Source organism: Triturus cristatus, chromosome 4_2, assembly GCF_964204655.1.
Source record: "Triturus cristatus chromosome 4_2, aTriCri1.1, whole genome shotgun sequence".
Taxonomy (NCBI): domain Eukaryota; kingdom Metazoa; phylum Chordata; class Amphibia; order Caudata; family Salamandridae; genus Triturus; species Triturus cristatus.
In genome coordinates this window covers 783,851,937-783,869,401 of record NC_140586.1, presented here as the reverse complement: position 1 = coordinate 783,869,401, position 17,465 = coordinate 783,851,937, and the positions used below count along the sequence as shown (strand labels likewise).

Below are 17,465 nucleotides of genomic sequence, written 5' to 3'. Positions count from 1 at the left end.
GGAGGATGTACTGTCAAGAATTCCTGTCATGCGAGGGGAGGAAAACGGTAACCAGCGAAAACGGACTACATCTCCCAGGATGCTTAGCGGTTGAGAGGTTATGTAAACAGGAGAGCTGTTACATAACTCAAGGAAAACACGCCCTTATGTAAACAGGAGAGCTGTTACATAACTCAAGGAAAACACGCCCTTATGTAAACAGGAGAGCTGTTACATAACTCAAGGAAAACACGCCCTTATGTAAACAGGAGAGCTGTTACATAACTCAAGGAAAACACGCCCTATAAAGGGAGGAACCGGGAGGTACAACGCTGTTGGATATTGTGTTTACACCGACGTACCTGCTTAGTGAAGAGCAGTGTTTCGGAGTGGTGCTCCAGTAAGGCAAGAACGGAGGTAGGTTGAGTCGTTACTCCCTGGGCCGTGTCTTGCCCCATCGTCACCTGTGAAGGACCCGGAAGCTCTACCGGATAACCATTGAGCTTCGCTTTTTGACTCGGCTGAGTCAAAGCGCAGTGGCGCTTTTGCTGGTTGGAGTCGTAACTCCCAGCCCGACCAGAGATACAGGGACTGCCAGCTGTAACGCACACCAGGAGGTGTTTGCCGCGTTACAGACTCTGAAGTCCCCAGGATCGATCGAGCGGCTGCTCTCGGTTCAGTCTTCTTTGCTTGTGATTGGGGTATCGGTGACGCATCACCAGGAGGTGACTCCGCGTCCCGGTGCAGTCTGAGGAAGAGGTTGAGCGGCTGCTCCCTTCAGGTAGAGACCCCGGCTGGGTGTTTCCCTGACTCCTCGATTCTCCCCAACACTCTTCGTGCCCCTCACAGCCTACCGATTGGCATTGTCGGCCATTTCATTTCTGCCCTCTGTTGGCATACGCCGGGATCGGCGTATATGCAGAGGACGGTTAGGACCATCCGTGCTGTGGGCTGGTAACGTACTTAGCCTGGAGGATTCCAGTGACTATAACCTTTGTTTATTCCTTGTATTATTTTTGCCTTCATTAAAATAACGAAACCTTCACAAGTGGTTGCGTTCTCATTATCGTGTCTGTTAAACGATCCTGAGACGTTCAGGGCGTTACACCGCAACAACATACGTGTCCGGGGTGTTCCATCGTCTGCAGAGGGGACTGATATCACCCAATACCTGCAGGGCCTCTTCCGCAAAATCCTCGGGGAAGGTCCCGACTTTGACGTCCGAATCGATCGAGCGCACAGAGTGAGTCTGCCGTGGCGCACACCTGCTCCCCCCCAGACATTTTTTTGGCCTTTCTACCGGATTTTCCCCTGAAAAAGCGGATCCTATGGGAGGCACGCAGGAATCATCTTCTTCAATACCAAGGACACTCAGTGGCGTTTTTCCAGGGTCTGTCAGTCATTACTTTGCAAAAGCGGAAGGCGTTCAGAGAAGTCACCTCGTTCCTGAGAGACAAAGGGATACCCTACGCCTAGGGTCATCCCTTCCGCCTTATTTTCAAATGTAATGGGGCATTGCACCACTTGAAATCCTTTCAGGAGGCATGCACTCTCTTGGGTCTTGAACACAGCAAAGCGGAGGCCTCCCCCATTCACTCGCAAAAACCCATGGGAGACGGTTGGAACCGAGTGGGCCGTAGACGCCACCCCATAGCAGCACTGAAGCCGGGCCTCACGACTATATCGCAAGAACGGGCTGCGGCCCTCCACGCGGTGCTTAGAGACACCTCCCCTACTGAATAGCTTTCTTTATATTGGGGATGCATACGCATGGTCTTTTAGCTGGCTGGGGGGCGAGGGGCCGGAGTCGCTGGAGTATCACGCTCAGTTCGGTAACTTCACCACCGGCCTGCGGAGTAAGGAGGCGGGTTTGGACTATGGTATTCTGTGGGGAATGTTCTGTTGGGGCTAGGGTGGGGGGAGAAGTGATCGTGGTTCAAAGTTTGGTGCGGGAGGTTGGGTGGGGGAGGTGGGAGTGAGGGAAGGGGGGGGCCTGGGAGCAGTGGGCAAGGGTGGGAACCGGTGTGCCACATGGAAGGGAGGTTCCGGGGAGGGGCAACATAGGGACAGGTCCCCCTTAGACGACATTCTCATCCCATGGGCGGGCAAATGACATAGGCAACGTTGAAAGTTATTACCCTAAACATGAGAGGGCTCAACAATCCCGTTAAACGACGCACCATTTTATCATATTTAGAGAACTCCGGCGCCTCGATTTGCCTTCTCTTGGCCAAAGATCGGCACCGGATGCGTTCTCGGGCGTTTCCTCAACAGCTTTACTCCTCTACCACTGATAAGAAAGCTGCGGTCGCTATCTTAATTGCTAAGCATTTCCGTGGCCAGGTGGGAGATAAAGTAGCGGAACTCAAAGGTAGGCTAATCGCTTACAACATACGAGTGGGCGGTCTGTCCATGACAGTAGGTCTCTATATGCCCCCAACTCTGGTCAAGAACCCTTTCTCAGGGGGAGGAGCCAAGATGGCGACCGGAGCAGTCGCTTGAGCGCCCGGCTCCGTCGGCCCTTGGCCTCGGACTATCATCCTGATTCCTATCCTTGCCGATTTTCGAGGTGCAACGCGTGCGACGACGCGCTGACTGCGCCGCCGCTTTCCCGAAGTCTTAGCCCGCCCGGATGCCGGAGTTTTTGGTGCCTTTGTTCCCCGCCCTGGACCCTTGCTCTACTGTGGCCTCGGCCGACCCCCTGGAATCGTTGCAGTCACCGGACCCGCTGGTGCAAATCTGAGCCCGAGGTCCCGATCCCGCCTCACGCCACGCACGGTCGCCAGAAGAGCCGGGAGAGAGACGCCCGGACACCTCCTGTACCCTGCATCTGATGGGCTGGAGCCAGAGGGTAAGCCCCGGTGTGGCGGGTCTCCTACCCCGCTCTGTGGACCACGCTGTAGAAGGCTGCAGACCCCCTTCTTCTATGGTCTAGTCGGCTGCAAAGAGAGCCTGAGGGAGGGGAAGAGACTGCTGGCTTTCACCTGTTGCGGCGCAGACCTGTTGGGAATTGCCTCCTTGTCACGATCCCCCCCCTGGCCACGGTACCGTTCAACGGTAAAACATGGCGCTGATTGCCTGCTCGCTGCGGGGGGGTGATGCTCCGGTCTCGCCCGCTGCCCGCTTCGCCCTCCCTCTACCAGACTCCAGCTCCCCAGTGCCGTCCCGGATTGTTGCCGTTGGGGGGACGCAGCTTCCGCTGACATACGGCTCCGTTCTGGCTGCCCTGCGGGACTTTCGTCTGCAATTGTGTGTCGGCTTGCAAACGCTGAGTGAGCGGTTCGACTCTACACTGTCTGCTGCGGGCCGTGAGCGCCCCGTTTGTGATCAACAAGACGTGAGTCTGCCAGTGCTGTGGTCCTCCTGCGGGGAAGCAACGACTGGGTATAACGGTGCTACACTGGTGTCTGCATTTGGCTTTCCCGGCGCTCAGGATCAATCGCTCTCCTGCTCAATGGCAGATACTTTGTTTCCCCGGTCATTGCCGCCTGCTTTGTTGTTGCCTGCCTCACCGTGCCCGCAGGAGTTTCCAGCTGAACTACACCTGGCGACCTCGAGGAACTGTTCACGGTGGCCTACGACTCCTTTTATGTGGAACTCATGTACTTTACAAGCCAGGTCTGGATTTTATATGGTGTGCAAGGGGACCTCAATAGATGATCGGCGGCCATTTTGTGACTCTACTTCTCCATCTTCTCCCAAGTGGCCATATTGTCTTTGTCTGTTCGGGATGCGGGGCATTCACGAGGGGGCGGGTCTAATCGTACGCCCGCGATCGGGCCAGGGCTAGATTACTTTCTATCATCATGGCTTCACGGCCGGGCTGGACTGGGACTGGAATTGTCTACTTATGTTGTGCGCACTCGTCGCGATCTGTCTGCCTTCATTTCCGTGGTGTTACATGCTATCTTCCCACGACCGCCTTTGGGTGTAGTGGGGTTTCAGTGTGTGGAGGCTTGGTTGGCCGGTGGTGTCGGGCGCTCCTGAGGATACGTGGGCTCCTCCCCGCCTCCTTTCTTCTTTCTTCTCTTAGTTTCTTTACTCTATTCCTACTTTCTCTCTCGGCTATATTTCGGGTTCATTGGGCGACAGGCACTATGCTGGGGGGGGGGGTAGGCCATAGCCTCCGCATTGGTGTAGGGTGGGGGGGTAATTTACTGTTTCTTTTTTAGTTCTATGGGCCTCTTTCTTTCATGTCTCTGCGCTATACTTGTTTCGATTCGGGGTCCGGGTGTGGGGTGGATTGAGTGGGGGCGGCTTTTAGGGGGTGCGTATTTACTACTGTGATGATCCTGTTATCTAATTGCATCGCCTTACTGTATGAGATTTTCTATGGCTGTTTTAATGAAGCTGCTGCTCTCCAGTGTATGAAGCCGACTTGCGGACTCGAATCTCCTTGTTTCTATCCTTTACTGACTTTTTTCCCGGAAAAAAATTTTTTTTTTTGAAAACCTTAAAATTAACCTTCACTTCTCCTTCCCCCGGTGTCAAGGCTCCCTCCAGTGTATGAATCCTGAATCGTTGCTAATCTTGACCTTGACGCACAGGGGATGTATTGTTTGTCTCTGTGCTCAACCGTATTGTGGCCGGCCTGATGGTTGTAGGCCCGTATTTGTTCTTTTACTATGCACAAATAAAGGTTTTTAAAAAAAAAAAAAAAGAACCCTTTCTCAAAGACGCTTTGTCAGAAATTTTAAGTTCCCAAAACCGATACACACTGGTGGAAACAACGTCAATCTAGTCATGGATAGGGAGTCCGATAGATCAGGCCGCCGCTTCGGTTCAACCGGAGCGCTTTCCTCGGAGGGGAAGGAGTGGATGGCCCAAAGGGGAATGGTAGACTTGTGGAGGGAGGCGCATCCTCACAGCACCCGCTACACGTTCTATTCACATGTGCACCACACTCATGCTAAGCTAGACCACTTTATAGGATCCTCGGAGGTCCAACCGCTCATAAGGGACATAGATATTATCCCTGCCGCTGTATCAGACCATGACGCAGTGGTAGTGTCTCTTGCTGTCCCCCGGACTAAGACAGCGGGGGGTAGATGGCGCCTGCGGGAGACCCTCCTGCAGTGGAATGGGGTGGCCCAACAGCTGCACAAACGCATCACAGATTACCTGCCACTTAACGATATGCCGGACACACCCTTGATGGCAGTTTGGGGGCGCTGAAGGTGGTCATAAGGGGGAAACTGATAGCCATTTCGGGGGTTGAAGCCAAAGAATGCAGGGAGAAGCGAGAATCCTTGACGGCTCAGGTGGTTGAACTCGAGCGGGTGCACAGTCGTACCAGGGTTCCCAGGGTGTTGAGGCAATTGAAGACGGCCAGGGCGCAACTCACTGGCCTCGACCTTGATCGAGCAGAATATGCCACCTTGCGGCTGCGTCATGCATACTATGTGGGGGGCGATAAAACAGGACGCCTCCTTGCCAGCGCGCTGCGAGCTCGGGTACAGCAGTCGAAGATCACAACTCTTTATAACGGCCAAGGAGAGAAATTGGTCAGCGATGACCAAATTGCTGCAGCCTTTAGAGACTTTTATGCCTCGCTGTATAGCGCTGATCGGTCCCTTGAGACAGATGGGGAGGCGTACCTGAAGGGAGCGGCAACGACGGCGCTCAACACAGCCGGGGCCTCCGAGCCAGATGCGCCTTTTAGAATAGATGAGGTGGTGGGGGTGATTTCTCGCCTCAAGCCCTTGAAGTCGCCTGGGCCTGATGGCTTTTCCGCGTGTTTCTATAAAACTTTTTGCCCGGTGCTCGCACATCTTCTGACACGACTTTTCAACTCATTCCAGGGGCCTGGCACGGTCCCTCCTGATATGTTGGAAGCGGACGTCATTGTATTACCCAAACCGGGTAAAGATTTTACCCAATGCGCCGCTTATAGGCCTATTTCCCTACTTAACCTGGACCTTAAAATATTCACCGGGGTGCTGGCTTCCAGACTTGGCCCACGACTACCTTGTATCATCGAGCCGGACCAATCTGGCTTCATCCCCGGCAGACAATGCAGCGACAATACTAAACGCCTGCTGCACCTAATAGATAAAGCTCACTTTAAGGCGTTGGATGCCATACTTCTGTCTATAGACGCCGAGAAGGCATTCAACAGGGTGGACTGTTTTTTTTAGATAAAACGATGGCCCACTTCGGAATCGGGAATCGCTTCCAGGCATGGGTTGCTAGCTGCTATGACACACCTAGAGCGACGATCCGTGTCAATGGTATCGGCTTCAAGCCCTTTGACATCAGGAGGGGCACTCGACAAGGGTGTCCGCTTTCGCCCCTCCTCTTTGCGCTCTATGTCGAACCCTTGGCACAGTGGATCCGCGACAACCCTGACATTACCGGCGTCACCTTCGGGGGGGGAACAGCATACCCTTAGTTTATACGCAGATGATATCCTGGCTGCGCTAGAAGATCCGGAAAAGTCTGTGCCTGCCTTCTTGAGGGAGCTGGAGACTTTTGGGAGGGTATCTGGGTTTAAAATGAACAGAGCGAAGTCCATGCTCCTCCCCTTGGGCAGTACTATGCACGCTTCAGATTTTGGGGGTCTGCAACTCCAGGACTCCATCCCGTACTTGGGGATCGCTCTTACCCCCTCCACCGAGCGGACAGTCAGTCTGAACTACATGAATATCACTTCCCAGGTTCAGGGTGACCTTAGGCGATGGCAGAAGCAACCCCTCTCCTTGCTTGGGCGTGTCGCTGCAGTGAAGATGTCTATATTACCCAACTACAAAAGTTACAAGACGAAGTGCAACACTTCATATGGGCAGGGAAATGACCGCGTCTGTGCAGAGACCTCTCCGACCGCTCTCCGGATGAGGGAGGCCTGGGGATTCCGAACCTACTGTACTACTATAAGGCAGCACAATTGCGATACCTGGTGGACTGGAGCCGAACAGAGTCGGAGAAGAGATGGTTATTTCAAGACAGGGCGATGGCGCAAACATCGCTTTGGAAGTTACCCTTCCTAAAACGCCCCGCTAGGCCGGCCTACCTCCAGAAGTCCCCCATCACTCGTACAGTACTGCGAGTGTTGGACACAGTCACGGTTCGGAGGAGGCTCATCCCTTTTCCTTCACCGCTTACGCCTCTGTTCGACAACCCTGAGTTCACCCCGGGATTAGAGAAGGGGGCTTTTCAGCAGTGGCAGTCGACCCCATGCCGATCAGCGGGTCATCTGTTTGACCTTGAGGGATTCATTCAGTTTAGTGATCTTTCAAGGTATCACGGCATCATGGCTCCACTCCGATATCAATATTTTCAAATTCGACATTGGTTGACTCAGCCTGCAATACGCCCTTTAGTTGGTAGAAAACTGACCACTTTTGAAAAATGGCTTCTTACTAGAGATTCGGACCGGAAGCTGATCACTGACTTGTACAAGATGATCTGCCCGATGGTCACTTCATGCCCCTCAGCAGGTCAACAGCGCTGGGAACGGGAGTTGGGGAGAAGCCTCTCCGTAAAAGATTGGCAGGCAATATATTATAGGGCCCACCATACAGCCAGGAACGCTACCAGCACAGAAACCGCAGTGAAGGTGATTACCTACTGGTATTTGACTCCGGTTAGGTTACATAAGGGCAACCCTAGCCGTAGTTCCGCATGCTGGAGGGGATGCAGGGAGGAGGGCACCCTGACCCATTTATTATGGGAGTGTAGTGAGGTGACGGGTTACTGGACATCAGTTCTTAATGACATTGACAAACATTTTGAAACCGAAATTCCCTGTTTCCCGGCCTATACACTTCTAGGGCTGCCCAACGCACTCACTTTCCCTTTGAAGTCACTCCGGGGGCGTCAGATGGGCCTGGCCATGGGCGCGGCTGTTCAGCACATTATTTCGCTCTGGGGAACACAAACTCGACCTACCCACACGGGCTGGTTGCATAGATTATGGTATACAGTGGGTATGGAACGTATACAAGCAACCCTCACACAGTCCACGGCATCCTTTCACACGGCCTGGCAACCTATCCTATCACTCCTATCAACGGAATTTAATGAAGTCACTTGTCCCAAATATCTCCGTCTTTTGCGCCTTACCGATACCCTAGCCTCCAGAGACACTCCTGACAATCAATAGAGGGCGGTGCTCTCAGGTGACGGCCTCAAGCGGCAGGACACGGCACACCGGTTGGGTGGGGGAGCTCCCAGGGAAGGGGGGCTTGCTGTTGTGGTTGATGGTTGGGGGGGGGAATGGGGGTTTGGGCAGAGGAACCTTGACCCCGCTTGCACCAATGGACATTCGGGACTTTATTGATTTTCTGCTATGGCTAGCGGTAGTGGAGAGTGGGGGGGTACCTGGGGTTCATCCGCACTGTATCAGCAGAGTAACAGAGGTGATTTGTAATGTACTTGTTTTGACGTCAAAATTTAATAAAACAAAGTTAAACCTAAAAAAAGAGTTGGCCAGTTCACCTTTTTTAAAGTCATTTGATCTTGGTAAGGAAGATATGTAGTTGTGGTGGATGGCAGCAATTATGGTTTGGGGGCCACGAAAAGAGAAGTCCGAAGAGTCTGTAGTGTCATATGCTTCTCGAGCATTGAGGGATTCCGAAAGAAATTATTCAGTAATAGAAAAAGAGTTAATGGCATACATATGGGCAGCAGACCATTTCAGTTTTTGTGGGGAACACAGTTTGGGATGAGAACTGATCACAACCACTAGTTTAAGTTCTTTCTTCAGAAGGGGGCAGGTGATTGACAGCTAGGCTGGCACGATTGGCTGCAAAATTGCAATTTTATCAATTTAGGATTGAATATTTGCTGGGGAGATGTAATGTTCATACTGATTTTTTTGTCACGGTTACCATTACATCTGTAATCATCTGATAATGAGACAGGGGATAATTGTGAAGTGACATATACTATGGAGAACATAAATGGTTGGGAAGTGATGAAGTTGGAGTGATTTCTAAGGAAGACTGGGAGAATCTACTAAGAGAGAATGATGAAATGACTCCGGTATGTGAATGCAAGAATAAAGGTTGGTCAGATGAGTGGAAGTTGAGCGGGGAAACAGCTGTATTTTTTAACGTAATGAATGAACTTATTGTATGATGGATTCTGTTTGTTTCACAGTGAAAAAGTTGTGCCACCACTTGAATTAAGGAAGATGATTTTTCCGGAGGGGCATAAAGAACATATTGGTATATTGGTATGTCTGCCACCAAAGACACTATCATGAATTTTACTGGTGGCCTGATGTGGATGGTATGGTGGAGGATTTGGTAAGAGGGTGTAGATTGTGCACCTACAGTTACAAAACTGTGAAACCGTGTGTTACTGAATCTTCTCCTGTTTGAATTTGCACCAGGATCATGGAGGAAATTGGGTGTGGACATTTTGGGTATTTTCTTTACCGTTCCCAAGAAAGAAGCTTTTGCCGTTGCTCTGGCTGATTATTTTTCAAAATGGCCTGAATATAATATGACCGAGAAAAGAACTTCAGAAATCATCATTGAGTTTTTAGAGGATGATGTTTGCAGCTAAGGGCTACTAGAAGAATTGGTTTGTGACAATGGACCCCAGTTTGCCAGTAAGGCTTTTAAAGACTACTTGTCAAGGTGTGGTGTGAAATATAAGAGAAATGCCAACTATTATCCTTAGTATAATGGTCAGACTGATTAGAGAGTCCATTCTGTTGGCCATAAGGGAATTTACCTTGGAGGAAAGCTTTGGAGGCTACATTATTGTCATCTCGCAATATGTCAAATTCAATGGCAGTGTGTTCACCATTTGAACTACTACGTAGGAGGAAGCCAAGTTCCAAGTTGGCTCCGTGGTGGTTGAAGGAGTGTAGCCGAGAGTCAGACATGTGCACTGACTATAAGAAAATCAGGGAGTGTGTAAAAAACTATCAAGGAAAAATGGTATGAATAAGGACAGAGGGAGGTCTTCGGGTATTAAAAGTTGTCTGGGTGACTGGGTTCGGATCAGAACACCGTTTGTATGTGGAAAAGAGTTACCCAAATGTTCAGATCATATCAAGGTTGTGCATATGTATAATAAAGCTGTGAAAATTCAAGGAGGGAACATTTGGACTGCAAGCAGGGTTTCTGCTTGCAGAAGACCCATGTGCGTTGGTTGGATGATGTTGAATAACTTCCAAGGAGTGTGGATGAGAGTAATGCTTTCATGGAGGTGCTGATTTGTGATGGTGTTATTGTTCGAAGTGAATTTGAAAATGCTCCTAGAAATGAATTGCATACCAAGGAGAAGTTAAGTATTACATTTTTGTGCCATTTGTGGGAATGTATTTGTTATTGTTTCCTTTTAACTCAGAATGTGTAAGTTGCATATATTCACATATATTTGTTTTCTCAGTTATTTTATGTTTTATTTAGTTTTAAGAATTATTGTGTGTCTTATTTCCTGCCAAAGGGGGAAGCTGTGTTGTGTTCTCTATCTTGGTACCTGGGAGGGCCAGGATACGGGTGGAATGGTGAGCGTGAAATCCTAGTATGGAAGGTTGTGAAGGTCCTAAGACAGGCGGTTAAAAGAACTGAGAGACCTCCGTGCTGGCAGCAGTTGTTGCTGCTCCTGTATATGAAGATATAAACTTACCTGTGAACCATCCTGCTGGAGTGCCTTCTTTCCTACTGCGTCACTACACTTTTGATCAGTACTCGAGTACCCATCAAGGTGGCATGACCATTCTCACCTATGCCAGGTCATTGGGTCTGTCCTCTCTGCTCATGCTGATTTTTAGTGGTCCGTCTTAGGGGTGGTATTTCATCTGATCTATACCATGCATTCTGAAATTTTCAGATAATGCACATATTTCTTTAAGCTTTGACATGCCTTCTTCCACCCAGCCTTTACAGGTACATTTTACATGCTATGACAGACATCTCTACAAGACAAAGTAAGGGAAGAGCGAACAGTTGTATTGTCTACTGCTTATTCTCATGTTGGCATTCTTTCCTTTGTTTGGTGTTAACTTGACGGTTAAATATATTTCAAACAGCTTTTAATTTGTGGGGATAGTGAAAGAGGCTTTATGATTAAAAGCTCAATTGTATTAACACAACATGAGTAACACGTTGTTTTAACAAAGATATTATGCTGAAGAAACTGCATGTATTCTAACATTGGCCAGTGCAGGCCTTGATTTCAGAATGCAGCCATCTTTCAACATGTAGTCATCTTTTTACTTCTAGCTCACCCAGTGCACTGGATTCATGCACATGCAACTAGTAAACAATGTTTTGAGAAGTAATGTCACTTTCCCATGTACAGAATGGCATTTCTTTTCTTTAAAGCTATGTTTCACGGAGAGTAAATTTTCTCAAGACCTCACCTATTGGGACCACAGTGTGATTCTTCATGAGAACCCATCTTCGTATATTAAGTAACAACATTTGTATTTACAATTTAGGTGTCTGGAGGGCACCAGGGATGGGAACTGCTTTGTGTGAATCTGTGGGATAATGCTGAGAATGTGAACTCAGAAATTGTATTATTCCTTCTTTGATGTGCTTGGTCTAAACCGTGTGACTCTTGCGCAATTGTACTAAATGTATGACTTCCATTATATAACATTTTCTAAAAGAAGACCCTTCTTGGAGTAGCGGGCTCATTCTTCCTATGTTTTTAGGGAGGCAGCACTTCACTGGTCTGACTTTTGATTTATGACTTTCATTTATTAACTAGAACTGAATTATGTCTGGTTCTGTTTAAATATTTATTGCTTTTTTTCCTAAGCTTCATGCTATTTCTTGATATAAATGATTAATTGACTGACTCTAACTATTCAAATTGCTTTTTATAATGAGTTTAACCTTAAATAAACCTTCATGGTTTTACTACACTATTTGCCCTGTTCTCATTATCACGTTTAGTGTGATTAACAGCTTGCATTGTAATTTTATTGACTAGATCAGAGGAACAACACAATCCTTGGGGAATTAACATCCCTTCTGGGACATAAGAAGAGCTTTGAATTGACATATTAGAAAAGGCACTCTCAATAGCGACATTTTAACATATTTATGTTTTTTTGATGTGATAGCATTCTGGAATGTGAAATGCTGTTAAGTCAGCAAACTTTAAATGCTTTTTCTCGTTTTCTGTAAGTATTGTAGACCTAAAGGGAATGTCCCTGTAGTAAATAAACTGGGGTGTATACTCGAACGAGGAGTGTGGTCATGTGGGTGGTAACTAGGCTATCATGAACAACTGTGCATCAGGATAGAATCTCGACCCGATACTAACTTCCTCAACAATAAATACTCTTGTTGAGCTCTCGATTGGGGAACAACTCCCTCAACAACTGTGTGCATGTCAGTAGCTCATGTGTGTGTGTTAAGATGCATGCTCCACCAGGGAAAACCTTGTGAACAATTGTATGCCTGGTGTAAAAGTGTTGGAGGAGGCTGTCGACTGAGGGACAGGCCAATGAACATGTGTCAGAAGCACATGTGTGTGTGTGTGTGTGTGTGTCAAAGTGGAAGATCGACTGGTTACAGTCCTATGAACTTTGAGTGCATGCTCAGGGTGCATGGTCCATGTCTGGAACTAGGTTTCTACCCTTTGATGTTGTTTTGTTTTAAGATGAAGAGGTGAACATTGTTGTTATTGGAAGCAGAATTGTGGTGGTGTGGAATGTATTTTTTGTTTTTAGATTTATGGAAGGAGAATTGTTATGCCAGTGGATGTGGTGATGACATTTATGATTGTGTTACAGGACGGAAAAGTGTGGTATTGTGCCATGTGTATTTTGTTGTTAAATTTAAGCTGGTAGAAGTGCAGGTTCCAATGTTGTGGTGATGTGTAGACCTTGCAAGAGTACAAAAGTACAAGAGAGGAGAAGTGTAGTATTATGTGTTCATGTTGTGTAGTGCAAAGGAAGTATTTTACTGTCTCCTCCTATATGATATGGGTGCCTAGCGTGCAACTACATCTTTGCTGCCTGAGTTTTCGGTTTCATCATGTGAATGGTCAGGAGAATTGGCAAAGCTGTGGAAGATCTGGGTTGAGCAGGGTGTTTGTACCATTTCCTTGTGGGGCTTTACATTACCTGTTACTTATATCTGTCTTGACGTTTTACCTCGTTAATCCTAAAAAGACCTTCAGAAAACAGACAATACCCGACATATTACAGTAGCATGCTGTCCTTTTTGAATTAAAACCTTTGCGGTTCTACAAGTAGTGTGATTTCCTACCTTCCACTGTCACATGCCTTTTGGCCCTCCGGTCTGGGTTACAGTCTGTGGGTGTGCGCTCAATGCCCCAGACAGTATCCAGACCCTTCTTATGGTCGGGGGTACATTGACTCATATGCTTTCTGCTGTTTCCAGTCATTATTTGCTAGATAGATGCTCTTTTTAAAAATACTTTTGTTCAGCATGTGTTTGAAGGAAATAATGAGTTGTAATTCCATGTACCCATTTTTGCTAGTGAAAACTTGGAGGAATAGGCCTGCGGAAAATGTCGCGAATATGCAAAACACTCACATAAATCGGACACCAACAAGGATTCCCACGCCCATTGGTGAAAACTCTTGCTTTATTTGTTTGTTTATTGAGAACTTTATTAATCACGTACATGACCCGGGAACTGTACAGTGACACACAAACATCCATCTTACAATGTTGATTACAGAGAACGTTAGGTAAAACAGATTGTATGTTGATTACATAATGTACATAAAGAGTCAGTTCTTCCCACCAGGTGATAGGTTAGCAAGGCCACTTCACCTTTGCCTTTGTTCTTTGTTGAGCTGAACAGCTTTGGCAGAGTCTGTGTTTTAAGTCATACTGGCTGGGATTGTTGATTCAGTTCAAGGATAAGCTGCACGAGGAATGGGGCAGCAGGTGTTTTGTGACTTTTGATGGAAGGGAGCTCCATGTTTTGGAAGTGTTTCTGGTGAACGAGTGTGTAGAAGATTTTTCCTTTTTAAGTTGAGGCATCCCTTGTAGCAGCGAGTCCCAGCAGCATAGAGGGCACTGGCCATCTCATCAGGTAAGTTTCCAAGCCAGGTATTTCGGAGAACTAAAATGCATTGCTTTGTGGGTAATGCACACAATTTTGAAGATGCATCATGCTTCGACTGGAAGCCACTTTAGGATGGCAAATATGGGGGGAATGTGATCAAAGCACCCAGGTGAGGCAATAACATCCCTGTCAAATTACCACATTATTCTTATTCCTGGGTGTGGTTACATCATCATTTAACCCAACGGATGTATGAAGTTACAACGCATACATTTACATCGCGGTACACTACATCGCGGTTTTGACAACGCAAGTCGTTACAACGACTTGCGCTAGATGGCGCTCTAGGACAAGGAATAGGACTTAGGAGTAGTATAATTTACTATTCCAACTCCAGTCTACGTACAGTAGGGAAGGTGTTGGATAGTAAATTATACTATTCCTTGTCCTAGAGCGCCATCTAGCGCAAGTCGGTGTAACGACTTGCGTTGTAAAAACCATGATGTAATGGCATCGCGATGTAATCCCCGCGTTGTAAACGATGTTTCCCAACCCAACACCTTGTAACGAGGACCCATCAGTCAACAAAAGAAGGTGATCAAGGTAAAATTACACTTTGCGTCCTGGGAGGCAAATGATTAGTGATTTAAAAGGTGCTTTGAGAATTCAAAAGGTCAAAGTCAAGAGGTGTGACTTGTACACCAAAGAATGGCAATGAGGTGTGGGAGATACTATAGACTAGGAGATTTTCAGGGGCCATGAGTGTGGACAATTTCGTCTTTACCTTATGCCAGAGACAAGGAATATATTTGAAAGAAATACATTGAACAACTAGTGCTGGTCATCATCCCTTATTTAGGCTCTCTTTACTATCCTGCATCTAGTCTGGGCTGATTCCGGGCCATTGCTGACGTGGTCCAATCTGTGAAGAAGAATCTCCAGAAGTGCCCAGCTCAGAATGCAGAATCGCATCTTGAGTTCGGTGTTGAGTAAAGGACTACATGTGGACATATATTTGGCGATACAATTTGCAACAATATATTGTGCCCATTAAAATGTTTTGTGTTGTCTTATTGTGCAACTGATGCGCAAACACTGACACAGGACTATCTGTAGAAACCTTTGTAAAACATGCCATTGCCCTGGCTATGCCTAGTCCCACACTTACCAAACTATTAATTGCAGTAGTAATGATTGTTCTATTTACTTCTGTGCAGGTTTTTCCAATGTTGCATATGGGTCAAATATTTTCTAAAACAATTGTTAGTAAATATAAAACATAAATTGTATTCACTAACAATTTCCCCATTACTTTTTGTGCTATGTGCCACTTTCACTACTTTCCAATCCGCATAATCCATTCCAGAGCACAAGTGGTTGAGTGCATTACTATGAGTACTTCTTTTGACTGATTTTCAGCCTCTCGTGGGCGAGGGCAATGGAGTAGTAGTGCTGAAATTTTATAATTAATATTGGAATGGGTATCACAATTGTCATAATGCCTGACATTGCCGCTAACGCTGCCACGACTTTGCCAAATGTGCTTATTGGGTACATATCGCCATAGCCGACAGTGGTCAGTGTCACTACTGCCCACCAGCAGGCGGCATATATATCTCCAAAGTATTTTTCATAAAAGAAGTGAGACTCCACCGTATGAAACTCAGAATAGAACATTAGTGTGGCAAAGAAGAGTGTTTCAAAGGTCAAAACAAGCATCAAAATAAGGATTTCCCGAACAAGGGATCTGAAGGTTCCGGAGAGGACCCTAATGATCAATACAGATTCTAGCAGCCTGAAAAATCGAATGAGTCGTATGATGTAAGTTAGACGCATGAAACCCAGAACTAGCCACAGTAAGGATACCTTCAAAGGTCGTCCCACAGCACACAACTCAATGAATACCGGGAAAAGGGATATGAAATCCATAATGTTCAGAACATTTAATAGAAACTTTTTCTTATCAGGGCAAAAGACGAGGCGTAAGCAGAACTCAGCGATAAACCAAAGGACACATATGAGCTCCAGATAAGGCAGATATGTGGCGCGGTAGAACTCCAGCTCCTCAGAGATGTTAATGATAATATTAGGATTGCCAGGTTGCACTGTATGTGTGAAGTTGGCTTCATAAAGGAACTGGCCTTTTGTCTCTTCGAAGAACACAACAATGGCTCCAATAGTGAAGAGCAGGGATACCAGGGTGACACACTGCAAAGAGAAGCATATCATGAAGAACAAGTGTCATTATTCAGTTTTGATATGGCCAATAAATAATTTCCTGACACTTCAAACTATAAAATTGTGCTAAACAATGTTCAAACATATTTCACCTGAAAAGTAACTTATAAGCAAGTAATGTTATTGTCTCAATTAATTGAAATCAGTCAATCAATATACTTATTTTGGCTAATAGACATAAATATGTACATATAATAAATGTGCGATAAACGATCAAAACAAATAATTGAAATCTATTACATAAATATAAAAACAAGTGCAGTCACAATAGCAGCATAGTAGGCGTGTACGATTTATAAGGGATCGAAGTATCATAAAATGCATTGAACTTAACAGCATAGAGGATACGTACAACACATCCATGGAACACCTTCTGTTGTATTCAACAAGTTCCTTACTCTCATTGAGTGATGAATAAAACCAGCAACAGAAGTACATGTTAAAGTTGATGAGAATTATTGTCAAATCTATGACAGCTAAAAGCAAATCTATCATCGCTAAAATTATATGTATGCAGTAAGGGTAATAAACACTGTTATATCAGTGTCTTACAAAAATTACTAAAAAAAGATTGTAATGTATTGCTAACTGGACTGATATATTATCACAAGGACAAAGGGGCAAATTAATCTTCCAGAACCCCTTTTCTGTGAAGGTTACCATAACTTCAACAATACGGAGATGAATCCTTGTTAATAGGAATCTATACTATAGATAGGTTACGCAGCTGAGGTACGGTTCAATCATATTTATTGTTGTAAAGGGAGCATAGGTGCTAACAGTTGATTTATTTACCTCTGTTGAGATCCTAGCCTCATCACACTTTTCAAGAAATAATTGTTTCAACATTTCCTTGGAACAAAGTTTGCCTCAGTTTGGTGAAGAGAAAGCACCTCATAATCCTATCTTTTCAAAATCTTCTTTGATGTATCTCCAAGGATACTATCACCATGGTCCAGTGAGAGGCAATCTGAAATAATCTTTCGATTGAGTGATGTTTCATGTGTTCTCCAGATAGCTAACCAAAGAGCAAGGGGGCAAAGCATAATCAGGCTCTTCAGGTAAGTGACACCCAGCTCAGAATGACAGAGAAAAGTAGACGTGGATTTGGGCACAGGAAAGAGCCTTCTTGAGAAAGCCTTCTCCAGAAGTTGTAACTCCCTCTCATCAGTGTAGGACCAAACTACAGCCCCATAACTTGCGACAGAGATGCATGTGCTTTTATTAATTTCTATCATCTCTTTAAGAGGTGTTGAGCCCAATGTATGTGAAAATCTAAAAATGGCTTCAAT

The 17,465-nt window shown here is 46.3% G+C and overlaps 1 protein-coding gene across 2 annotated transcripts in view; it reads right to left on the bottom strand.

Moving 5' to 3' along the window:
• Positions 1–13,488: 13,488 nt before the first annotated feature.
• The window catches only part of LOC146835046 (voltage-gated potassium channel KCNC1-like), a 129,005-nt gene continuing 125,028 nt past the window's right edge, over positions 13,489–17,465 (bottom strand). For both annotated transcript variants that reach the window (XM_085602708.1, XM_085602710.1), the window contains exon 3: positions 13,489–16,143. In XM_085602708.1, coding sequence (XP_085458834.1) covers positions 15,325–16,143 — 819 coding nt within the window. In that variant the 3' untranslated portion in view covers positions 13,489–15,324. The remainder of the gene's footprint in view (positions 16,144–17,465) is intronic.